This window comes from Silurus aristotelis (genome assembly GCF_946808225.1).
Source record: "Silurus aristotelis genome assembly, chromosome: 28".
Lineage (NCBI taxonomy): Eukaryota > Metazoa > Chordata > Actinopteri > Siluriformes > Siluridae > Silurus > Silurus aristotelis.
In genome coordinates this window covers 15,664,364-15,684,358 of record NC_139601.1, presented here as the reverse complement: position 1 = coordinate 15,684,358, position 19,995 = coordinate 15,664,364, and the positions used below count along the sequence as shown (strand labels likewise).

Below are 19,995 nucleotides of genomic sequence, written 5' to 3'. Positions count from 1 at the left end.
ACCTATTACTTTCTAAATCAGAAGTGGCCAAACCTTTTTCCTACGAAGGGCCAAAAATGTAACTTGATCGATGGCTGTGGGCGAAAGTAAACGTTTCGTTATACCAAACTGTATTATATTTAAATTAAAGTTGCCATGGTTCCGCTTAGTAATGACTTCATTCATTCATTCATTCATTCATTTTCTCCCGCTTATCCGTAATTCGGGTCGCGGGGGCAGCAGTCTAAGCAGGCATACCCCGCCTTCGACTGCTGCCCAATCCTCACAGCACCGTCCCTTACGGTCCCTCCTGCAGGTGGTGAGCCCACGGGAAGGCGGCCCCACATCACTCCGACGTCACGGACCTTCATATTTCCCTCGTAAGGGACCTCCCGGAGCATAGAGGGTTAAGGGCCTTGCTCAAGGGCCCAAGAGTGGCAGCCTGGCGATACCGGGGCTCGAACCCCAGACCTTCCGATCGGCAACCCGGCGCCTTAACCGCTGGAGCCACCACTTCCCCCTAGTAATGACTTCATAATATTTAAAAATAAATAAATAAATGATTCAATATTATTTACGTTTTTCAGTTCAATGAAACTTATAGTACAATAAAAAATATAGAAATAATTCCAATTAATGGCATAATGCAGTTTAATGTCTAATAATTCAAGATAAATTACAATACAGCCATATGTTTGTAATATCAATGACCGCTAATGAGAGACATGAAGCTGGTCCCTATTTTCAAAACGTTTTTCTTTTCTTCAAACTGCGCCAAGTCAAATTTTCATTTTTTGCAGCAGAACAACAAAGCAAAAAATGTTATGTTAAAGGTTAAATTAGGAATAAAGATCTGTCTCAGTAGCAGGCCACTTCTTTTCTCAATCTCAGATATGGCATAATGGACCAAATAAAGGGGTAAAGGGACTTTTTACTTGTCACATGTACATTACAGCACAGTTAAATTCTTTCTTCACAACGATGTTAGGAAGCCATGTTAGTCAAGGGTCACCACAGGCCTTATTTCGGGCATCTCTGATTTAGAGATCATCCTCAGCTGTTGATAAACAGTATACGCCGCATCATAATCTCTTTATCTCTCATGCACTTGTGAAAATAAAAGTTTGTTCCCGGTTTATTGGCTAATAGGCGTTTTGGTGGCGTTCCACCCAGCTGCTGCTATGATTCATCTGTTCCCACACAGAGCTAGACTCCCTCTTTTAGCAGAAAAAGCGCATGGATAAAATCAGTCGTTTTCCGCGAGCTGAAGCTTTGATGTTAATACAGAGAATCATCAGGCCAAACCTCTCACGAAAACACATGGTAGCCCATTTGCGATCCATATAACCACACGGAATGCTTTCGAACCCCGACCTTGTACCAGACTGCTGCTTCGTTTGACTAGGTCACAAAGTTTTTATAGAGTTTTTTTTTTTTTGTGTGTGTGTGTGTGTGGACGCATTACTCAAATGCTTTTCAGGGTGCAAGTCCGGTTTGACCACACGCGCGTTAATACGAGGTGTGTCTCGGTTTCGTAGAGTTTTATGATGGGCCTTAAAACTCCGACCCAGCCAGCATTCCACAAGTGCCTTGCTGTGGAAGAGTTACTATGCACTCGTAAGAATATAGTCATCCCGCTTGTTTTTGTCTCCTGGGTTGTATGTTGAAGACACACTTTGTTGTGGGGTCATGCTGCATTGTTCAATTTACCAAAATAAGAACCCACAATTGGTTGCAGGTTTGTTTTGCGAGTGACAAAAGCAACACGTGACCTATTTTTTATGAGAAAATTTTCTATGACCATTTATGATGGTCATATATGACCTCCTAATAAATGTATATAGAGATATTAGCATCTGGTGATTGTATGTAGCTAATAATAAGCATGTTTGGATAATCCGTTAGTGGTGATTACAAGAGACAACAAAGAAAGGTTGCTTCATGGTTCACAATGTAAAATTTCGTAACTGCTACTAGGGATGAAATCTATTTGTATTTCCTGCATCCTTTTTCTTCATCCACAACTCTTTATAAAGTTTGGCTTCATCGCTGAGCTGTCGTAAAAGTTGTATATTCAGATAAGAAGATAAGTGTTGACTTTATCAGTGACCAAATTCTGATTAATAGAAATCTTTTCTGGGAATGTGTGTGTATGGGTGGTTGAGTTGACATGAGTTGTAAATTACTCAGATGAGTTGCTTAACAATGGGGTATCCTGAGTACAGCAAGCGCTTGGTTTTCTATTTTAGGCTTCTTGTTTGTATCTGAGAACTCTCCTTGTCACCCCAAAAGAAAGTATTAGTCAGACAGGAAAAGGACGGGACACTTCAGATAAAGTGGAAAATGCAGAGTGTAAAAAACGATGAATTACAGGTCTACAAACCCCCCCCCCCCCCCCACCCTCCAATTAGATCACCAAATGATCTCATTTTGCTGAAGAGAGTGGAAATTCACAGGAAATGTAAATATTTGAATCTGAACTTGAAGTGGTTTCACGGTGAAATGGATATGATTTCAAACCCAAGCAAACTTTGTTAAAAACGTAATGATTGCGGTGAAGTTTATCTGCGCATTCATTTAAAAAAAGCATGCTAAGATTTCCACACAATTCGACTTTGTGTTGTAAAAACAAGTGCCGTTGCACCTCCTACAACCGATAGAAACCGATTGGCCATAAAGATGTGAGTTTTTTGTAAACGAGTTTCAGCTACTGTGTCGTTCCTATGGTAACCGCACATTTCTTTGTATTTCTATGTCAAGCAATATACTTAATCGTACATATATTCACAATTGAACAGATGTTTTAAAGGGTCAGGTTTTAACGTTTGGATATGCTTATTCAAAATTTATGAAAGGGGTCTCCAGTGTCAGGACATAATTTACCACACCACATGATGGACCGAGAACTTTATGCCTTCGTAATAAGCCGTAAGAAAGGCTGTTGATGGAACTGCAGTTTATAGCTGCTATAATGTAAGTGCTAATAGGGAATGCAAATGCAGTCCATTTATAAATGACTTTAATTTGTATAGTCATAGAATCTGGATTTTTAGCTAAACGTTTTGCCTGCAAAATGGGAACTTTGTGGTATGTAGAAAACAATTGTTTGTTTGTTTTTTTTTGTTTTTTTTTTTCAAATGTGATTCCTATTAAAGTGCTTCTGATTAAATGGCTTATTAGGAAAGCTGGAGTTTTGCCTAAATCAGTGGCTCTGTGTGGAATCTAGTCTTTCTGTTTAACCAGGACGATGCTTAAGATCCCAGTGTTTCCCCTTAGTTTAATGACTAGCTTTGCTTAGTTGTAACAAGCAACAAAAGACCAAAAACTTTTACAGGCTAATAACACACATGAAGAAATCTCTATATACTGTATATATACACGTATGGAAAGACTCTGAGCCTATAAAAAATATCTCGGGCAGGATTTAGTGCTCACCCTGAGTTATGACCTGGACCTGGGTGTCTCATTCACCTCTATATCTTCTGAATAAGATCTACAAGGTCACGTTGGCTGTTATAAAGGCAGCATGATTTGCAACCCATGTCAGGTGCTGCATTTCTTGCATTCTTGTCGGATTGACTGTCCTACTAGTATATATATATGTGTGTGTGTGTGTGTGTGTGTGTGTGTGCAAGGCTGTAATTTTACAACTGTTAAAATGTTTGGACCAGGCAAGTGTGTGTCTTTTCATGCTAAACCCTGCTATGTTTTGTCCAAAGAGCTTTCCAAATTGTTACAGGAGACATTCCACACCACTTAAGACTGTTGAGAATTAATGGAGCTTCTGGACTGATTCTAAATAGCAGGAAAAATAAGGAAGGTTGGATAGTACTGCTTAACACTTAATAAAAAAGAAACCTTCATATAATGTTACTTTAATTGTTTTTACAATAAACAATGTGTACCATAATGTGTGTGTGTGTGTGTGTGTGTGTGTGTGTGTATAAAGGATATCCTGATTTGTGCCATCTGGTTTTTACACAGGCCAGACTTTTAAATGATTAAAATGATTTCTCTTTTTCCTAGAATGAAAGGTGGGTTTGAGAAGTTTCAGATAGCATTAGTGATCGTGTAATCCTTATGAGGAAGGCCAGGTATAACTTAAAGCTTAACCTGCTTAAAAAGAATAAAAAAGATGCATGTACCTTTGCATTAGTGTCCTCTAACAGCCATAACACGTTAGATGTCGGGTGTGAGAGACACGTGTCATGATATAAAACCTGCAGTAATGTTGCACAGTGTAGCAAAGCAGTTAGCAACATGATTTCTATAAATAGTTCTGTCACCAAGAGTGATTGTGTTGCTATGAGAATGAGTGAAACCAAGTCACTGAGGCGTTCAGGATAGAGAGCGAATGAGTGAGTGTGTGTGTGTGTGAGAGGAAATGTGCAAGTGTATGTGCTGTGTGTTTGTGTGTGAGCGAGTGAATGTTGTAAGAGTGTGTGTGAGTGAGTGTGTTTGTGTCTGAATAAGAGAGCGAGTATGAAAGGCAGGTGTGTGAATGAGTGTTTGAGTGAGTTTGTGACATTTTTATGAGATCAGTTTGAAAACATTTAGTCATAAATGACTTATTTTGCTTGAATGAGAAACCATGTCTAATTCGCTAGCCGTGTAAGGAATAAATCACAATGCAATTGATCACCAATCATCATTTTTCATCAAATAAAGAATCATTTATATTGGTTTATGTTGCATCAGAGTTCCTGTTATTACTTGTTATAGCAGCTATACACAATCGTTCTCTCACAGAAAACTTCCCTATATAAACAGATCAGCGTTTTTAAATCAGTACAAAAACTTTTGTTAGTTGTGTGCTTTATTTGACAAAAAAACGAATGTTAGCATTTAATTGCCAACCACATTTGAGAGATGAAGCAAAAAGACACAATTCATTCTACGTCCCATAAACAGTTGTATGAACATAGTGCTACGAAACAGAGATGTCTGTCACCTTGAGCAGCGATTTCTGACTGACATGGTGTGTCTGGCATCTCTTCAACATCTTTGAGAAAGGTTTATGACCTTGGCACAAAAGCCAGCCAACTGTCTCTCAAATCTGCCTCTATTTAATCTAATTAACATGCTGTATCCTTGAGGACATGAACATGAATAAGAAACCAACCACTGCGTTTTTACAGTTTTGCAGTGTTATGGTTTTCAGGACATTTGATCAGCGAGAAAAGCTGAATGTTCCATCCTAAATGTTTGGGATGACACTTTTTTTTTTTAACAACATCATTTCTATGTGTTTGCAGGAGCCTAGCAACAAGCGAGCGAAGCCTCTGTCTCGAGTCACGTCGCTGGCTAACCTCATCCCGCCAGTCAAAGCTGCTCCACTGAAGCGTATCGGACAGACATTGCAGGTACTGCACTTGTTTATGTGTGGACACAATATAATAAGTTATTTACATATGATGTAAATAACTGATGGTTTTATTAATTTATTCAGTTTCTATCACTGAATAAATCAACACTCGATCACTAGGTCGTCATTTTTTTATTTTGTGAGCTCAGAGGAAAGCAGAGAACTTTGAGGAAATCTATGTAGACACTGAAAGGACATGTGAAACTTGAAAATATCCTGAAGTCAGGATCGAAACCAGGCTCTCATGCTGGAGCTGTGAAAAGGCAAACATTGTGTTAAAAGTAATTTACCCCAATATTGAGCCAGTCAAAGTTCAAAAGTCGATGTTGTGTTATAAAAACCTGCATCACTTTGTCTCTAGTTTTTTTTTTCTCTTTTAAATTTGGCGCCTGATGTTGTTTTTTTTGTTTGTTTTTTTTACAGTCAGTGTAGTTCAAACGTTTCTGCAACATCAGGCATATTGTAAAAGTCAGTGGGTCTTGCTGGATCTTTAGTAATATACTGTATAATAACATAAAACATCAAAAATAATAAATAAAAAAAGGGCAACCATGATTTGTTTATTTAATAGTAGGATTCCCATGTATAATGTCCTCCTAAGAACCTCCTCAGTAAACTTAAACCAGCGTGCATTCCTTTTTTTACTTACATTTTTTTATTATTTGAAGATGTTTTTTAATTCTTGTTGATGTGAGCTGTGCTTAAGCCCTCAAGCCAGGTTTGTGGTAGCAGCTGTTGCTGTGTGATTGAGTAAGGGCTGAGGAGAAGGAGAAGGTAGGCATACCCCGGAGCATCTGGCTCAGAGAGCGGTAAGAGAAAAGGCAAAAGAGAAAAAAGTTGGGCAAAGTGGATGGCTTGGGAAAAGCAAGCTCAATGTCCCGGACAGGAAATGAGACAAGCCGAGGTTGGTTTTTACATGTCTGGGTGCAGAGAGCGCCTGTGTGTGCTGAGTGTGACTGGAGCACTGAGAACAGGCCGGTGATTCATCACAGGCTTTCCCATGTTTTTGCACAGTCTGGCTCTCGCCAGCTCCTCACTCATGCCATTGTTCTGTACGGCCCGGAGGAAGCGAGCGCCGTGTTTTGATAGACGTTCGTAGCAAAGCGGCGCAGGAAGTTCAAACCAAACCAAAACACAGAGAGACATTTATTCCTACCTCTGATAGTCATCTAGTTATTAATGCGGCGCTTGATGCGGCAGCCTGTTTATCAACTCGAAAAGAAGTTTCAGCCTTGATTTTCATGATATCCATCATTTTTATGTAGCAGGAGGCTTCTGCAGCAATTTTTTTTTCTTACCGCCTTAAGCGCACTGACTTGCCTAAGCAGCCAGAAATTTTTTTTTTTTGCGAAATATCAGCCCACGTTCTTTTGTAGCGTGACTTAAATTGATGATGCGTTATATCATCACAGTACATTCGATGTTGTAACCCTAATCCCTGTTGATCTATTTTGTGAAAGGTATTTATATTGACACGAAAAACCCATTTTCCTCATGTTTATCCCATTTCTCTTTCCCTCCACCGGTCCCTGCAGCGTTCCATCAGCTTCCGCAGCGAAAGCAGGACAGAGATCATGCCTCCTCGGCCGTGGAGCAGACAGGCACCGGCGGCCAACACCAAGCGCAGAGACAGCAAGCTGTGGAGTGAGACCTTCGATGTAGGAATGGGCCCGATGCTGTCCTCGAAAGAGATTAAAAGGCAGGAGGTAAGACAGAGCAGGAGGATGATGTTTGAATAATATAATTAGTGTTCGTGCATCATAGCGCTGTGTTCATTAAGTGAAGTTTATGTATTTGTTTGGTCAATTTCATACGAGATTCTTTATAAGGACGTGCTCAAAAAAAAAAAAAAAAAAAAAATCTGATGCTAACATTAGACGTGAAACGCTGACAAAGCAGAAACCCTAGAGTAAACCCTGGAGACTGACTCTGAGTTCCAGTTCACTAATCCCCGTACAAATTATACCCTGCAAGTTCACATGGAAAACACACGGTAGGCTGAAAAACGAGCAGTTGTCGAAGTGTGTGTGGGGGGGAGGGTTTTTAAGAAGTTCTCTACATTGCTCCCTTGTGTTCCTTTAACTTTTCCAAACATGCAGTCGTAGCCGGCTAAGCATTTTGCCCCTGCTTTTTTTTTAATTTTTTATAAAGGTAGTAAAAATTAGTCCTGGTTGAAACATGGGACGAGCCGTTCATGTCGACCCCCCACCCCCTGTGCCCTCCCACCTTCGCTGCGGATCGAGTCTCTTTCTGCCTCCGTGGCCATACAAACATCAAAGACTCAGGGATGCAGTGTGGATAACAGGGAGCAGCTGTCTATAGGGAAATATTAAGTGTTTCAAAGGTTGAGAGGGACCGCTGGGGTTTCTTCCCACACTCTGCATGTGCAGAAGCAGCTTAAATGTGATTTTATTTCACATAATGTTTTTTCTAAACTAATCATATCATTCGTGAGCTTTTGTTTCCTGACACACACCTTTTTAGAAAGTGAAACCTTCTATTGTTGTGAGCTTTCTATCCTAGAGGCTTTATTTTCTCTGAATGCCATTACCAAGCTTGCTTCTTTTCCTTTTTTTTCTCCTTCAGGCTATATTTGAACTGTCCCAAGGCGAGCAGGACCTGATTGAAGACCTCAAGCTGGCCAAAAAGGTTAGGTCTGCTTTTCCAATTAGTGGCCTTTTCCTCCTCATTTCATGCACCATATAAACACAGACTTAAACCCCCTCTGTGGGAACCCCGGCTCCGATTACTCCTTAGCTCACAGAGTCACACGCTCCACAGGGGGGGGGTTCCAGGGGAAGACAAGGATTCAAGGAAGCACACGAGAACACCTTTATAGACACGCTAGCCTTTAATTTACGCATATAGAGAGAATCCGAACGGAAATACGATCACACTCCATCATATCGCAGTCGGGTCACATTTTTGTGTCTTGTACTTTTGAAGTGTCTTTTCCTTAGCGTTACTTGATCTTAAGGACAAGATGACCCTCAGTTGCGCATGTTTTTCTGGGTCATATAGTCGTAACTTTTTCATAATTCCATCTAATCCCAAACAGCCCCCGTGCCAGATTCAGAGCTCAGCTAATACTTGTGGGAATTTTTTTCTATATATATTTTTTTTTTTTGCACTGCTTATCCACTATGCATTTTTGCACTATCCATAACTTGTATATCACTGCACTACTGTATATTCCACTCATATTTATTTTGTATATACATAACGATATCATGTCATTTGAGCATGTTATCTCAGGACATCTATGAACAATCTTTGCACAGTATATTGTATAATACTATATATACATATATTATTACCTACTGCACCTTCCGTACATTAGTCACCCTCACCCCTGTACATATGGAACCCATATATTTATCAAACTGCTAATTATTGTAAATAGGCCGCTTATGCACTTCTGGTTGGATGCTAACTGCATTTCATTGGTTCTGTACATGTACGTTGCACAAAGACAAAGTTGAATCCAATCTAATCTAATGTAACCACAGGCCTACCATGATCCGATGCTGAAGCTCTCCATTATGACAGAACAAGAGCTCAATCAGATATTCGGCACCCTGGACTCTCTCATCCCGCTTCACGAAGGTGAGACTCATCCCTGCATGAAGTTATCTGTCTAATGTTACTGTGATAGCCAAGGTGTGACATGCATCCCTTTAGTCAATACCCGAACCCCAAATTGGACATAACTATGATCTTCCTGTTTTGCTGTGTAGATCTATTGAGTCGGCTCAGAGAGGCCAGGAAACCTGATGGCTCTACAGACCATGTGGGCCATATTTTAGTAAACTGGGTAAGTTCTAAATCCATGTGGTTTCGTTCTGGTATGCATTGCTTTGTTCTTTTTTATTCTGTAACATGTTTACAACAGTAGCTGATTACCGAGCCAAAGGATTTTCTGTGCACTCACATGATTTAGGGTTGAGATTTGAGAGCTAGGGAGGGGGTGGGTGGGGGGAGAGGGTTGGGTGGGGTTGTAGTGCCATGAAATGGAGGGAACCATGTCACTTCTGCAAAATATGAGGGTTTTTTCCTCGTAGTATTGTTTAGAGCTTTTTTTTTGCCTATTTTTAGTAACCAAAGTTTCTAGAAGTGTAATTCACACTCTTTTGGTAACTCTTTTGATTTATGGCCCAGTAACTAAAAACAGCAAAACGTTCCTAAAAGCGTGACTCTTCAGACAAAAACACACATGCTAGAACATTAAGATGTTAATTTACCACTCTGCTATTTGATTCCAACTTGGTACAGCTAGTAACATAGAGTCTTTCTTGGCTTGGACTCAAGCTGTAGGAGTAGGAACTTCTCCAAGGAGCGAGTGCGTGGGAGAACTAAAGTGTGGCGGTTTCTTAGCACTTCGAAACACGTATTTATTCAGCGTTATCGTGCCATCGTTGAGAACATGGAATGCTCTCATAAGTCATACCTCCAGCGGCGTGCGTTAGCGCCGTGTAAAAGCACAGATACGGAAAGGTCTTTTGACCCTAAGCCAGTACTCCGGGACAACCGTGATCCATAAAGTTTACACATCATCCGGGTCGTCCAAGCATCACAATCTCTGATGTCCTTTTAACCAACAACCTAAAACCTACTGATAAGAGCTGTCTGAAACAAAGTGCAGCTCTGTGTGGGGTTGAGAGGATGAGAGCTGGGGTGGTGGGAGGAGTGGTCACCGCTTTCAAAGCTCCCCTCTATTAATCTCACTCGACAGCTCTCTGCTGTCCAATGTTTCTATTCAAAGTTTCAGGTCTGTTTGCATTTATGTGCACTACAAAAACATATTGGCTTTTTTTTTTTTTTTTTCGTTCAGGCTGTTGAGCAACAAGCACTCTTTCAGTTTTCGAACATGATGCTAGACAGACCTGCCTTGTTCACCCCAGTTTATTTGACCTTTCTTCAAGTTCTCCATTAGAAAATGAAACAGGATCATTTTAAAATGCAGTTTATCTTGCTTTTGGTACAAACCAAATTTTTTGTAAAGATGCTGGTAATACACGTGGTTTGTCTCACTGATACAAAAGGATGCTCAGCTTTTTTTTTTTTTTCACTCAGATACACAAACACATTACTTTTCTGAAGAGCTCTGTGAAAGCTTTTTAGAAAATAAAGTGGATACAGAAATTCTGGTCCAACAGATTCCTCATCCCTGTTTATTACAATTGAATTGTTCCAAGGTTAAAAATGTAAACGTGTCTAAAACACACAATAATCTAAAAGCTGATTTGGAGCAAACGCATTGTCTGCTGTCAATGTATCAGATACAATACATCAGACAATGCACAGGTACAAGTGTGTATGGTTGGTGGCTTTCCTGTAAGAGTTTTGGCACCTCTTTTGCTATTTTAGTTGATTTTATACAGCTATTTGTTATTAAGTAAACAAGGTGAAAGGCAAAAACAAACAAACCTTTCATGGCGAATACGTTAAAAGAGAATTCTGAAGAAAGATAAGGCCAAATTAGGCCTTCTTTTGGGAAGAACAGGAGAGAAGATATTTCCAGACTGCCCCACAACCACAGTCAAACATGGAGGTAGAAGCTTAATGGTTTTGGGACTCAACCAACATGGCTACCATTTCATACTTTATCACCATGCAATTCCAGTCCAAGTCTGGGCTGGGGCTATTCGGAACCCGACTTCACCAACAACAAAACAATGAGCCGAAGCAAAAATCCAAGTAAGCAGTATTTAGAGAGCAAACAGTCAGCTAGTGTGTTATCTATCATGCCCTGCCCAAATCACCTAAATCCTATTGAACTGCTCTGGGATGAGCTGAATCGCAAGGTCAGAAAGGAATCTCCAACTAGCGAAGAACAACTTTGGCAAGTTTTTTAGCTGAATATTTGGAGAAATGAACGGTCCGGATGCCGATAGTGTGTAGAGCTGTTATTTATACTAAGGGAAGATTTTTCCAATAAAAATAAAGTAGAACATCTGTACATTTATATATTTGTATTATATATACACCTATTTTGTTGCATAGAAACAAAAGGAACATGCATGTGTCTCTAAAACCCAATAAAAAACTTGGTCTTTCCAACCTTTTGACAGCCACTGTATAATATAGAATTTCCTTTCTGGGATCTGCATTGTGCTTTTTTTTTTTTTTTATGTCCTGGTTTTTGTTTTTGTTTTTTTAATACCTTTATAGAGCTTTTTCGAGTCCAAGCTTCAGGTTATGAAGTGTTGTCTTTTTATTTTATCACTTGTTATTAAAGTTGGTTACAGCTGTCCTACATGGCTGTTCTTTCCTGTTTACCCCTTACAGAGAACAATACTTACCAGAGAAGGACAGACTAAAGAATGTAGCTGTTACCTCAGACTATTTCCTTCAACTCTCATCTGTCCAAGAAGGGTTTCCACAGCAGGGCCTTTTTGCGCTGGGAAAATCCATCAAGTGGATATTGCCTAACCATGTAAACATTTCTCAACACTGCCTCACCTCAGAAGAAGATCCTCCTTCACTCCACACTCCTTCTTTTATATTTAGTTCAGTGGAGAGTTATATCAGGAATTGGACCTTTTTTTTTTTGTATAGATTCCTTCAGTCGATTTTTCGGTTGTGTATCATGTATTAATAATCACGTTATAAATCATTTTGTAGTGTGCTATTATCAACAAAACCAGAGTGGTGTGATAGCTAGGTGGTAGTAAAGTGTTCAAATCCCAGCACTGCTAACCTGCAACTGTTGGGTCCATGAGCAAGGCACCTAAATCCTCAACGGCTCGGCTGTGTGAATGAGATAGTTAGTGAGAAGTCACTCTGGATTACGGCGTCTGACAAACGTACAAATGTAAATGTACGATGAAGCTGAGCATCACACCATGAAGTGGCATTTATTTTACCATGCCAAACTTGATTACAGTACAATAACAGCATGTTTCAACTGAAGTACCTGTGAAACCAGAAACTTCATAAATGCTTTGTAATCGAAGTACATATCCGAGACAAGCATTCACCCAGAGATCCAGCCACGTGTCTAAAATGTGCTGCACATGGACATTTAACAGCATGTTTAATGTTCTATCACTTACATTAGTGGTATGCTTACTTTTTAAACTGAGTCCCATTTCTCCTTTCACCTGCTAAAGGAATGCACAGCTGTTCACATTAAACTGACTGATTATAAGTCAGCTAAAGGCATTTTTTTCTGAGTGCCGCTCTCTGGTTATTATCTCATCACACTGGTGTGGTAGCATATTTTCTCCTCCAGAGATTCAAATGAGACAGGCCTGGGCTTATGAAGAAGACAGGAAAGGAGAGGTGCAGCTGCAAGGTCTGCTGTAAGACTTAAGCTTAGCCATAGGCTAGTAATCTAACCTGCACATGTTATTTCGGACTTTTAGTTTCCAGTCCAGATGGATGGCATAAAGACAAAAATAAACCTGTTTTTGTCTTTTTAAAACCTTGTGGCAGCCTTGATCTCTGGCACAATAAATAAACTATCACAGATTTCAAAAAAGCACTTGCTTCAAAAGCCTTAAATAGGTGCAATTCGCATTGCAACTGCGTACGATCTTTTTAAAAGGCAGGCGCCAGCTTTGAATAGCTAAGTGCCGTTATTACATTTCTCCATTTTCTTCCTGTGTCCCAGCTGCCCTGCCTGGACTCCTACAACAGCTACTGCAGCAACCAGGTGGCCGCGAAAGCCTTACTGGACCATAAAAAACAGGACCATCGGGTGCACGACTTCCTGCAACGATGTCTGGAGTCGCCCTTCAGTCGCAAGCTGGACCTGTGGAACTTTCTGGACATCCCACGCAGCCGGCTCGTCAAATATCCTCTTCTGCTACGAGAGATTCTCAAACACACGCCCAACGACCACCCGGACCGCCAGCATCTGGATGAGGCTGTAAGTATAACCCACTGCACAGGGACAGTGAAATATATATATATATTACACAGCAAAGTCCACAATTTTAGAGTTTCCGTTTTTGCTTTAATCGACTGGAGCTAGCACGGAGTCCACACGTTTGTGTAAAAGCGGATGATTCGTGTTGGATTGGATCCATCGGAATGTGTCTGAACACGTGCTTTCGGTGAAAGGAATGAGATCCAAATGAAATCTGTCCCTTTTGTACAAAGGATTTAACATTCCCAATATGACAAATTTGTCCACGTGTGTTTGTGCATGTAAAAAAAAAAAAAAAACACGAGTCGCATGTTCATATTAAACGATACGAGTGATTCCAATTTCATATTAAACGCGTGAATAAGATTTTTTTTTTTTTTTTAACCTTTTATCCAAAATATTTTGTCTCCCCTTTCAGATCAACATGATCCAGAGCATCGTGGCCGAGATTAACATCAAGACAGGCGAGTCAGAGTGCCGTTATTATAAAGAGCGTCTGCTCTACCTGGAGGAGAGCCAGCGAGACCTGCTGATTGACAGCTCCCGCATTCTCAGCTGCCATGGAGAGCTGAAGAACAACAGAGGAGCTGTGAGTACCTTCTTCTTCTTATTCCTTCGGCTTCTCCCATTAGGGGTCGCCACAACGGATCATCCGTCTCCATACCCCCCTGTCCTCTATATCTGCCTCTCTCAAACCAACTACCTGCATGTCTTCCTTCACCATATCCATAAACCTCCTCCTTGGCCTTTCTCTTTTCCTCCTTCCTGGTGGCTCCAAACTAATGAAACTATGACGTGTAAACAGGATCACGTGTAGTTAATATTTCTGTTATATAGGAAAACCAAAAAAAGTTCAGATGAAGTGTGATGAACAACCTCGGTGAAGGAAAAAATGCTGATTATGTAATATTGATTATATTTTTTGTGCTTTTGGAATAGAAAGTAATTGACTGTGTAATTGGTTAAGCCTTATATACACTGGTATTACTGGATTTTATCGACTCTGATGCATTAGATAATGAGCTCCAATTTTCTCCTGTTTGGTTGATATGATCCATTTCGAATATGATGTATTGATTTCAGTATGATTTGACTGACTAGACTAATTCGATTCTTAATTACCTGCATAATTCTGCTAAATATTTGCAATTTCGTGCATCGAGTGATTATTAACTTGAGAGTTTAATTAGTAAAGGGGTTATGGTGTGTCTTCAAAGCGATGCACATGTTGTAAAAGTTAAATAACGAACAGCATAAAACAGGCTCGTGGGGGATCTCGCCTTCCCTCGCTATGTAATCTAATTAGAGTTCGGTGTGTTTACTCTTCCTACACACTAATTGGAAGCGCCTGTTTCGGGCTGTCACCTGTCACTCATCACGTTTCTGCTCTCCAAAGGCGTCCTTTTCTTTTCCAATAAGAGACTTCCATGTTGATTGTGTCACAGAAATAAGAGGGCAGTGCTGTGGAAGCATGCTAATCACAGGAAAACATAAATCGAAGGCCATTAATCAAAATGTGGTTGAGGAACAGACCGAGCTGCTTTGCCTTTCATGTCAAAGGTTCATGACTGGGCTTTAAACAATGAAGCAATAAAGTATGAATACTACACAGGAAAACAAAAAAGTTGTTCCCAAGATCCTGACTTTCATCTTAATCGTATGTAAGAATTGTGTTTTATAATGAAAATCTATTCGTTTTTAAAAAATAACCGACATGTCTATCAAACAGCAGTGACGCCGTGACGGTTGTATACGATAGGAGGCAAGTCAGATTTCCGTTCAATGTGTCCTCTCTTTCCTCTAAACCCCCTGCTGTAAGTCAGAGCCAGCATACGTATCGGTTTCCTTCATCTAAACACACTCTTGCACACATACACACATACACACACACACCACCTCCTTTCATGGTCAAGCGTCAGAGTCACTCTCTCCAAATTCAGTATGTATAACACTTAAGCTCATGGTATCAGAATGAACCAAAATAGCATGAAGAGTATTTTATCAGAATGGAAATTTTGACAGTGGTCAAAATTGTTACTACGCAATGGGCTACACATTGTTTTGATGATAACTCGAAGGTTAAGCAATTTCCAGTGTCGCATCCCTAAAATATTTATTCAACAGACTTCCGTGAACGTTTGCCTCAGACATACACGCATGCATTATCCTCTTCTCGAGATTGTTTAAAGTATTTCAAATAGCACTTCTGAAGGCTTTATAATGCTCCTTTCGGTGTTTAGTATTTCATCTAACTCAATTTGTATTTTTTCATTTTCAGAATTAGTAGGGCCGAGTTTTATTAAAAGCCCTTTTCTTTTCTTTCTCCATGCAGAAGCTACACGTGTTCCTGTTCCAAGATGTGCTGGTGATCACGCGGGCCGTCACCCATAACGAACAGCTCTGCTATCAGCTCTACCGGCAGCCCATCCCCGTGCGGGATCTTGAATGGGAGGACCTGCAGGACGGCGAGATCCGCCTGGGCGGCTCCATCAGAGGTGCTTTCAGCAACACAGAGAGAAGTGAGTTACATTTTCAATCATAATAATACAGGATGTATTATAAACCTAAATAAATGTAAACTACAGTGAGTGAAGAGGTAATTGAGTTATCCCAATTAAATATGTACAATCTGGTCTTTATTTGTATTTTTTTTTATTATAAAACACCGCACAAACCGCTCAGGTCAACATAATGGAAATAAAAAATAATTAACTAGTTTTTATCAAATAATCCAATAATTATGGATATGGTTTGGGTTCATAGGTGTTGGGTCAAATCTAGCTCCACCCCTTATATTTTGGTTCTGAAGCAAAACATTTTTTTTCTGATCTCAAATGACAACACCAATATTCCAGATTAGGTGACATTTACTGTCATATGATTATATGGGTGTGTGTGCTGCCTATACAGGCAGGATGTCCTCCATCAGCTTTCCTCTCTCTATAGTGTATTGATGGTTTTTATAACCCCTATTATAACAAACGTCTCCGTTCCCTTTCGCTCCCAGCCAAGAACTTTTTCCGGGTGACGTTCAGTAGCGGTGGTCAACTCCAGTCCCATTCCTTCCAAGCCAGCGACGCCTTCAACAAGCAACAGTGGCTGAACTGCATACGACAGGCTAAACTAGCGACAGGCTCTCAACCTTCCCAGCACACGGCCCCCGTGCAGGACAAAAGCGAAGAGCGCATGGACCAAAGCGACAGCGATTCCTCAGATTGTAGCATGGACACTAGCGATCCCGGTGCTGAGGCTGGAACGCAGCTGATGGAGCACACACACGTGAAAGTGTGAATGGCGCACCATCGCCCGAGCGAGACCAGACATCTGTAATCATCTCCGCTCACCAAGCCGACCTGTACAGTATTGTCACGGAGAAGTCGTCTGTACTTCAGTAAATGCCACAGAGTAGGGAGGGAGCTACTTTTTTCCTGCCACTACGTTATTCTTCACGTCTCTTCCTTTCCGTCTGTCTCTCTCTCTGTGGTGCATTCTGTCGCACTCCCAACTGTGAAACTGTCAGGTTTCCTGTCGTCCAGTGAACAGGATCCGGGTGAAGAGGACTCACCGATCGATTTTGTCATTGTTCATGAAATGAAAGTGGTCCTCTCAGGAGAAGAAAGACTCCATGTTGAAAGATGTACTATATTTATGTCCACAGACTGTGTTATGTCTGCAGTAACCACCCAGACAAAACGACCGGAGGAATGTTTTATTTTTGTTGATGGTTTTTTTTTTTCCATTAACATCAAAAAGTGTTTTTACAGGGGCTCACAGTGTTTTAAAGCCCAAAGAGTTACATGTCTTGAGACTTGAGTTCTTGAAGATCATAAATGCTTTCGAAACTGTCAAAGACCAAACAACGATGAGAGAGAAGCCAAAACCCGTGCAGCTTTGTGATGATCGTGTTTCTACATGTCTCGTGTAACCGTGTCCACACGTTGTATCCCAAAAAAGAAAAACTGTTTGTACTTTAAAAGCTATAGCCATCATCGAAGTTGAGCAGACAGTGGAGCCCAATTTCATTAAAGCACTTTGATTGAGAATAAATGTACATTTGCCAGTTTTGGCAGAAAAAAATCAGGAAGAAAAAAAAACGCAGCAAAGGGCGTGAGTTTTGTGAAAATGTAGCCAACGCGCACTCACTTGGTGTAGTAATCGCTTGTGCCGTGTTGCTCAGCATAACTCGTGTCTTTTCCCCAGGTGTTTTTGGTGTGTGTGTGTGTGTGTCTGTGTGAAAGCCGGTGTATCACATCCTGATCTGCGAAAAAGCTTTGCCAGAAAGTGTTTTAATCCTGTGCGAGTTTACCTGTGGCTCGTTTAGAATCACCATCTCCACTATAGAAATTATTCAGACTACAGTGTTATGTGGTTTTTTTTGGGGCTTTTTTTTTTTTTTTTTTTTTTTTTTTAAATGTATTAAATTTTATGCAGTAGTGTGGTTATTTATAGCTTATTTTTTAACTTGACCTAACTATGCTGTTTGTTTAATCCAAGTGCTCAAAGAAACAGAAAGTGTTACTGCAGGTGAGCGAAATGGAGATGTGACTGGATTCAAACACGTGGTTAAGCTGCGGTTTGAACGGAGGTCAAAGCCATACAGAGGAAAGCACGGTATGTGTGAATGTCGATGGAAAAAGCCGGGAAGTGTGAAATGAGTGCCAAATAAATGATTTAAAACAGTTCTGGTTCTTTCCTAGTCTTTTCAGTATCATTTAGTATTAAATGTGTTTATGGAATATGATCTGTATTGCATAATTTACATAACATATATTTTTTTAATTTCTTACTTTTTATTTAATTTATGAAGAAATGGGGCCCACTGTGCAAATGATAATTTATGTTATATAGTTTATAGATAATAGTTTAATAGATAATAATAATTAATGATAATAATGATAATGCAGAAATGTATTCGGAGATACCCGACAATCTCATAGAACATGTGGCAGCGCAGGGTTGTGCTTTAACGAACGTCTGAAGAATTTGTGCCCAAAACAACATTGTGACGTGTGTCAGACTCTAATTTACAGTCAGTGTCTTGTTGCTATTGAAGAATATATGGTGATCCATATAAACTTCTCAGAGTGAAGCCAGAATATTGGATGAATCCACTGCTGATTCGCTGATGATTTCACATCTGGATTGTTCGTGTACCACAAATCCATACAGTCAAAAGAAAAAGATGTCAAACTATAAATGAGGCATATTTAAAATATACACAGGCCATTTTTAGCTTTTTCGCGTTTTGATGAATTTCTTTTCCTGAAATTTATGATATCTAGATGTCTATTCCTGAAAAATATTTACATGTCAGAAAACCTACAGCTACAAAATGAATCTTATCTTAGTTACAAAGTGCTGAGACTGGAGACTCTTTCCAACAACATACCAAAAAGATTCCATAACAGAAAACTTAACATTTAATAACTGTGGTGTAAAAATTGCTCACACTGTATTAAAAAAAAAAGGGGGGGGGGGAATATTCACATTTCTAGTTACCGATAACGGTGTGACATGATCTCAGCACTTTTTCTTGTTTTCTCTGCAATTTTTATCTGTTTAGGAAAGTGATCACACACCCTGTCCCGTGTCCTCGGCTGAGCGATCAGATATTAATTGCAAACGAGAAAAGCTAACAGAGTTTTGCTTGTTTGACATGAAAACCCTCTGACTACTCGGATTGTTCTTGCTATTAATAGAAAATCCTGGTTAAAAAAAGAAAAAGTCGAAATGTGAAAAATGTGTCGCTAAATAATGGATGAGTTTTCACAGAAATATTCCTCTTTCTGGTGCCCTGGTAAAAGCTAAATATTTAAATATGAACTAATGAGATCCAGGTAAGGAACATTACAGTTCCTTAAACCACAACAGCTTAATCTCTGAGAACGACTACAGCTTTTATTTGATAAGTTTACGGTTTCCATTTCATCAATTTTGAAACACATTATGTATATACACTATATCAGGGATTTGGTCCGCGGTGGCATTGCATGTGGTCCATGACAGCCTACATCATTTCACTATTAAAAACACTTTAATAAAGCATTGAGGTGTCTTTTACCCTTTCCAACTACATACCTTTGTGAGAGCGGTTTTTCCACACTGGCATATCTAAAGAACACGTACAGTGCAAGGCTAGAACCAGAGAAGGATATGAGGGTGTCACTATGTACCACTATATCACCACGAATAGACAGACTGTGTGGAAGTCACCACACCCAGAAATCCCACTAACAGGTAAGGAGTGCCCCCGCCCCCACCCCCCACACACACACACACACAAACACAATAGTGGGCCACGGATTACTTGTTAGTCAGAATGGTGGTCACTGGCACAGAACCAGTTGAAAACCCCGCACTATATGGACAAAAGTTTGTGGACACCTGACCATAAGATTTGCATATACTTTGTATTTAGTCTCCATTTTTGGTTACCATTTGCTTTTATCATAACCTTCCCTTTTCTGGGAAGATGATCCAGTAGATTTTGGAGTGTGCTTGTGGAGATTTGTGCTCATTCAACCACAAGGGTATTAGTAAATTAAGGTACAGATGTGGATGAAGTGAGGAGGCCTGGGGTGCAGTCAGTGCTCCAGTTAATTCTAAAGATGTTTAGTAGGGTTAATAGGGTAGGGTCAGAGCTCTATATCAGGCAGATCTTCCACTCCAAACCATGTAAACCAGATCTTTATAGAGCTGGCTTTGTGCAACAGGGGCACTGTCATGCTGGAACAGGTTTGGGTCTCCAAGTTCAACTGAAGGGAAAATTGCCTTCTAC

General features: G+C 40.1%; 1 protein-coding gene across 5 annotated transcripts in view; it reads left to right on the top strand.

Annotated features, from left to right (window-relative positions):
* Positions 1–17,896, top strand: part of arhgef3 (Rho guanine nucleotide exchange factor (GEF) 3) — an 82,744-nt gene extending 64,848 nt beyond the window's left edge. For all 5 annotated transcript variants that reach the window (XM_083534490.1, XM_083534494.1, XM_083534492.1 and 2 more), the window contains 9 exons: positions 5,235–5,342; positions 6,880–7,050; positions 7,931–7,993; positions 8,854–8,950; positions 9,082–9,158; positions 12,960–13,217; positions 13,636–13,806; positions 15,550–15,736; positions 16,225–17,896. In XM_083534490.1, the coding sequence (XP_083390616.1) occupies positions 5,235–5,342; positions 6,880–7,050; positions 7,931–7,993; positions 8,854–8,950; positions 9,082–9,158; positions 12,960–13,217; positions 13,636–13,806; positions 15,550–15,736; positions 16,225–16,508 (1,416 nt within the window). In that variant the 3' untranslated portion in view covers positions 16,509–17,896. The remainder of the gene's footprint in view (positions 1–5,234; positions 5,343–6,879; positions 7,051–7,930; positions 7,994–8,853; positions 8,951–9,081; positions 9,159–12,959; positions 13,218–13,635; positions 13,807–15,549; positions 15,737–16,224) is intronic.
* Positions 17,897–19,995: the final 2,099 nt, after the last annotated feature.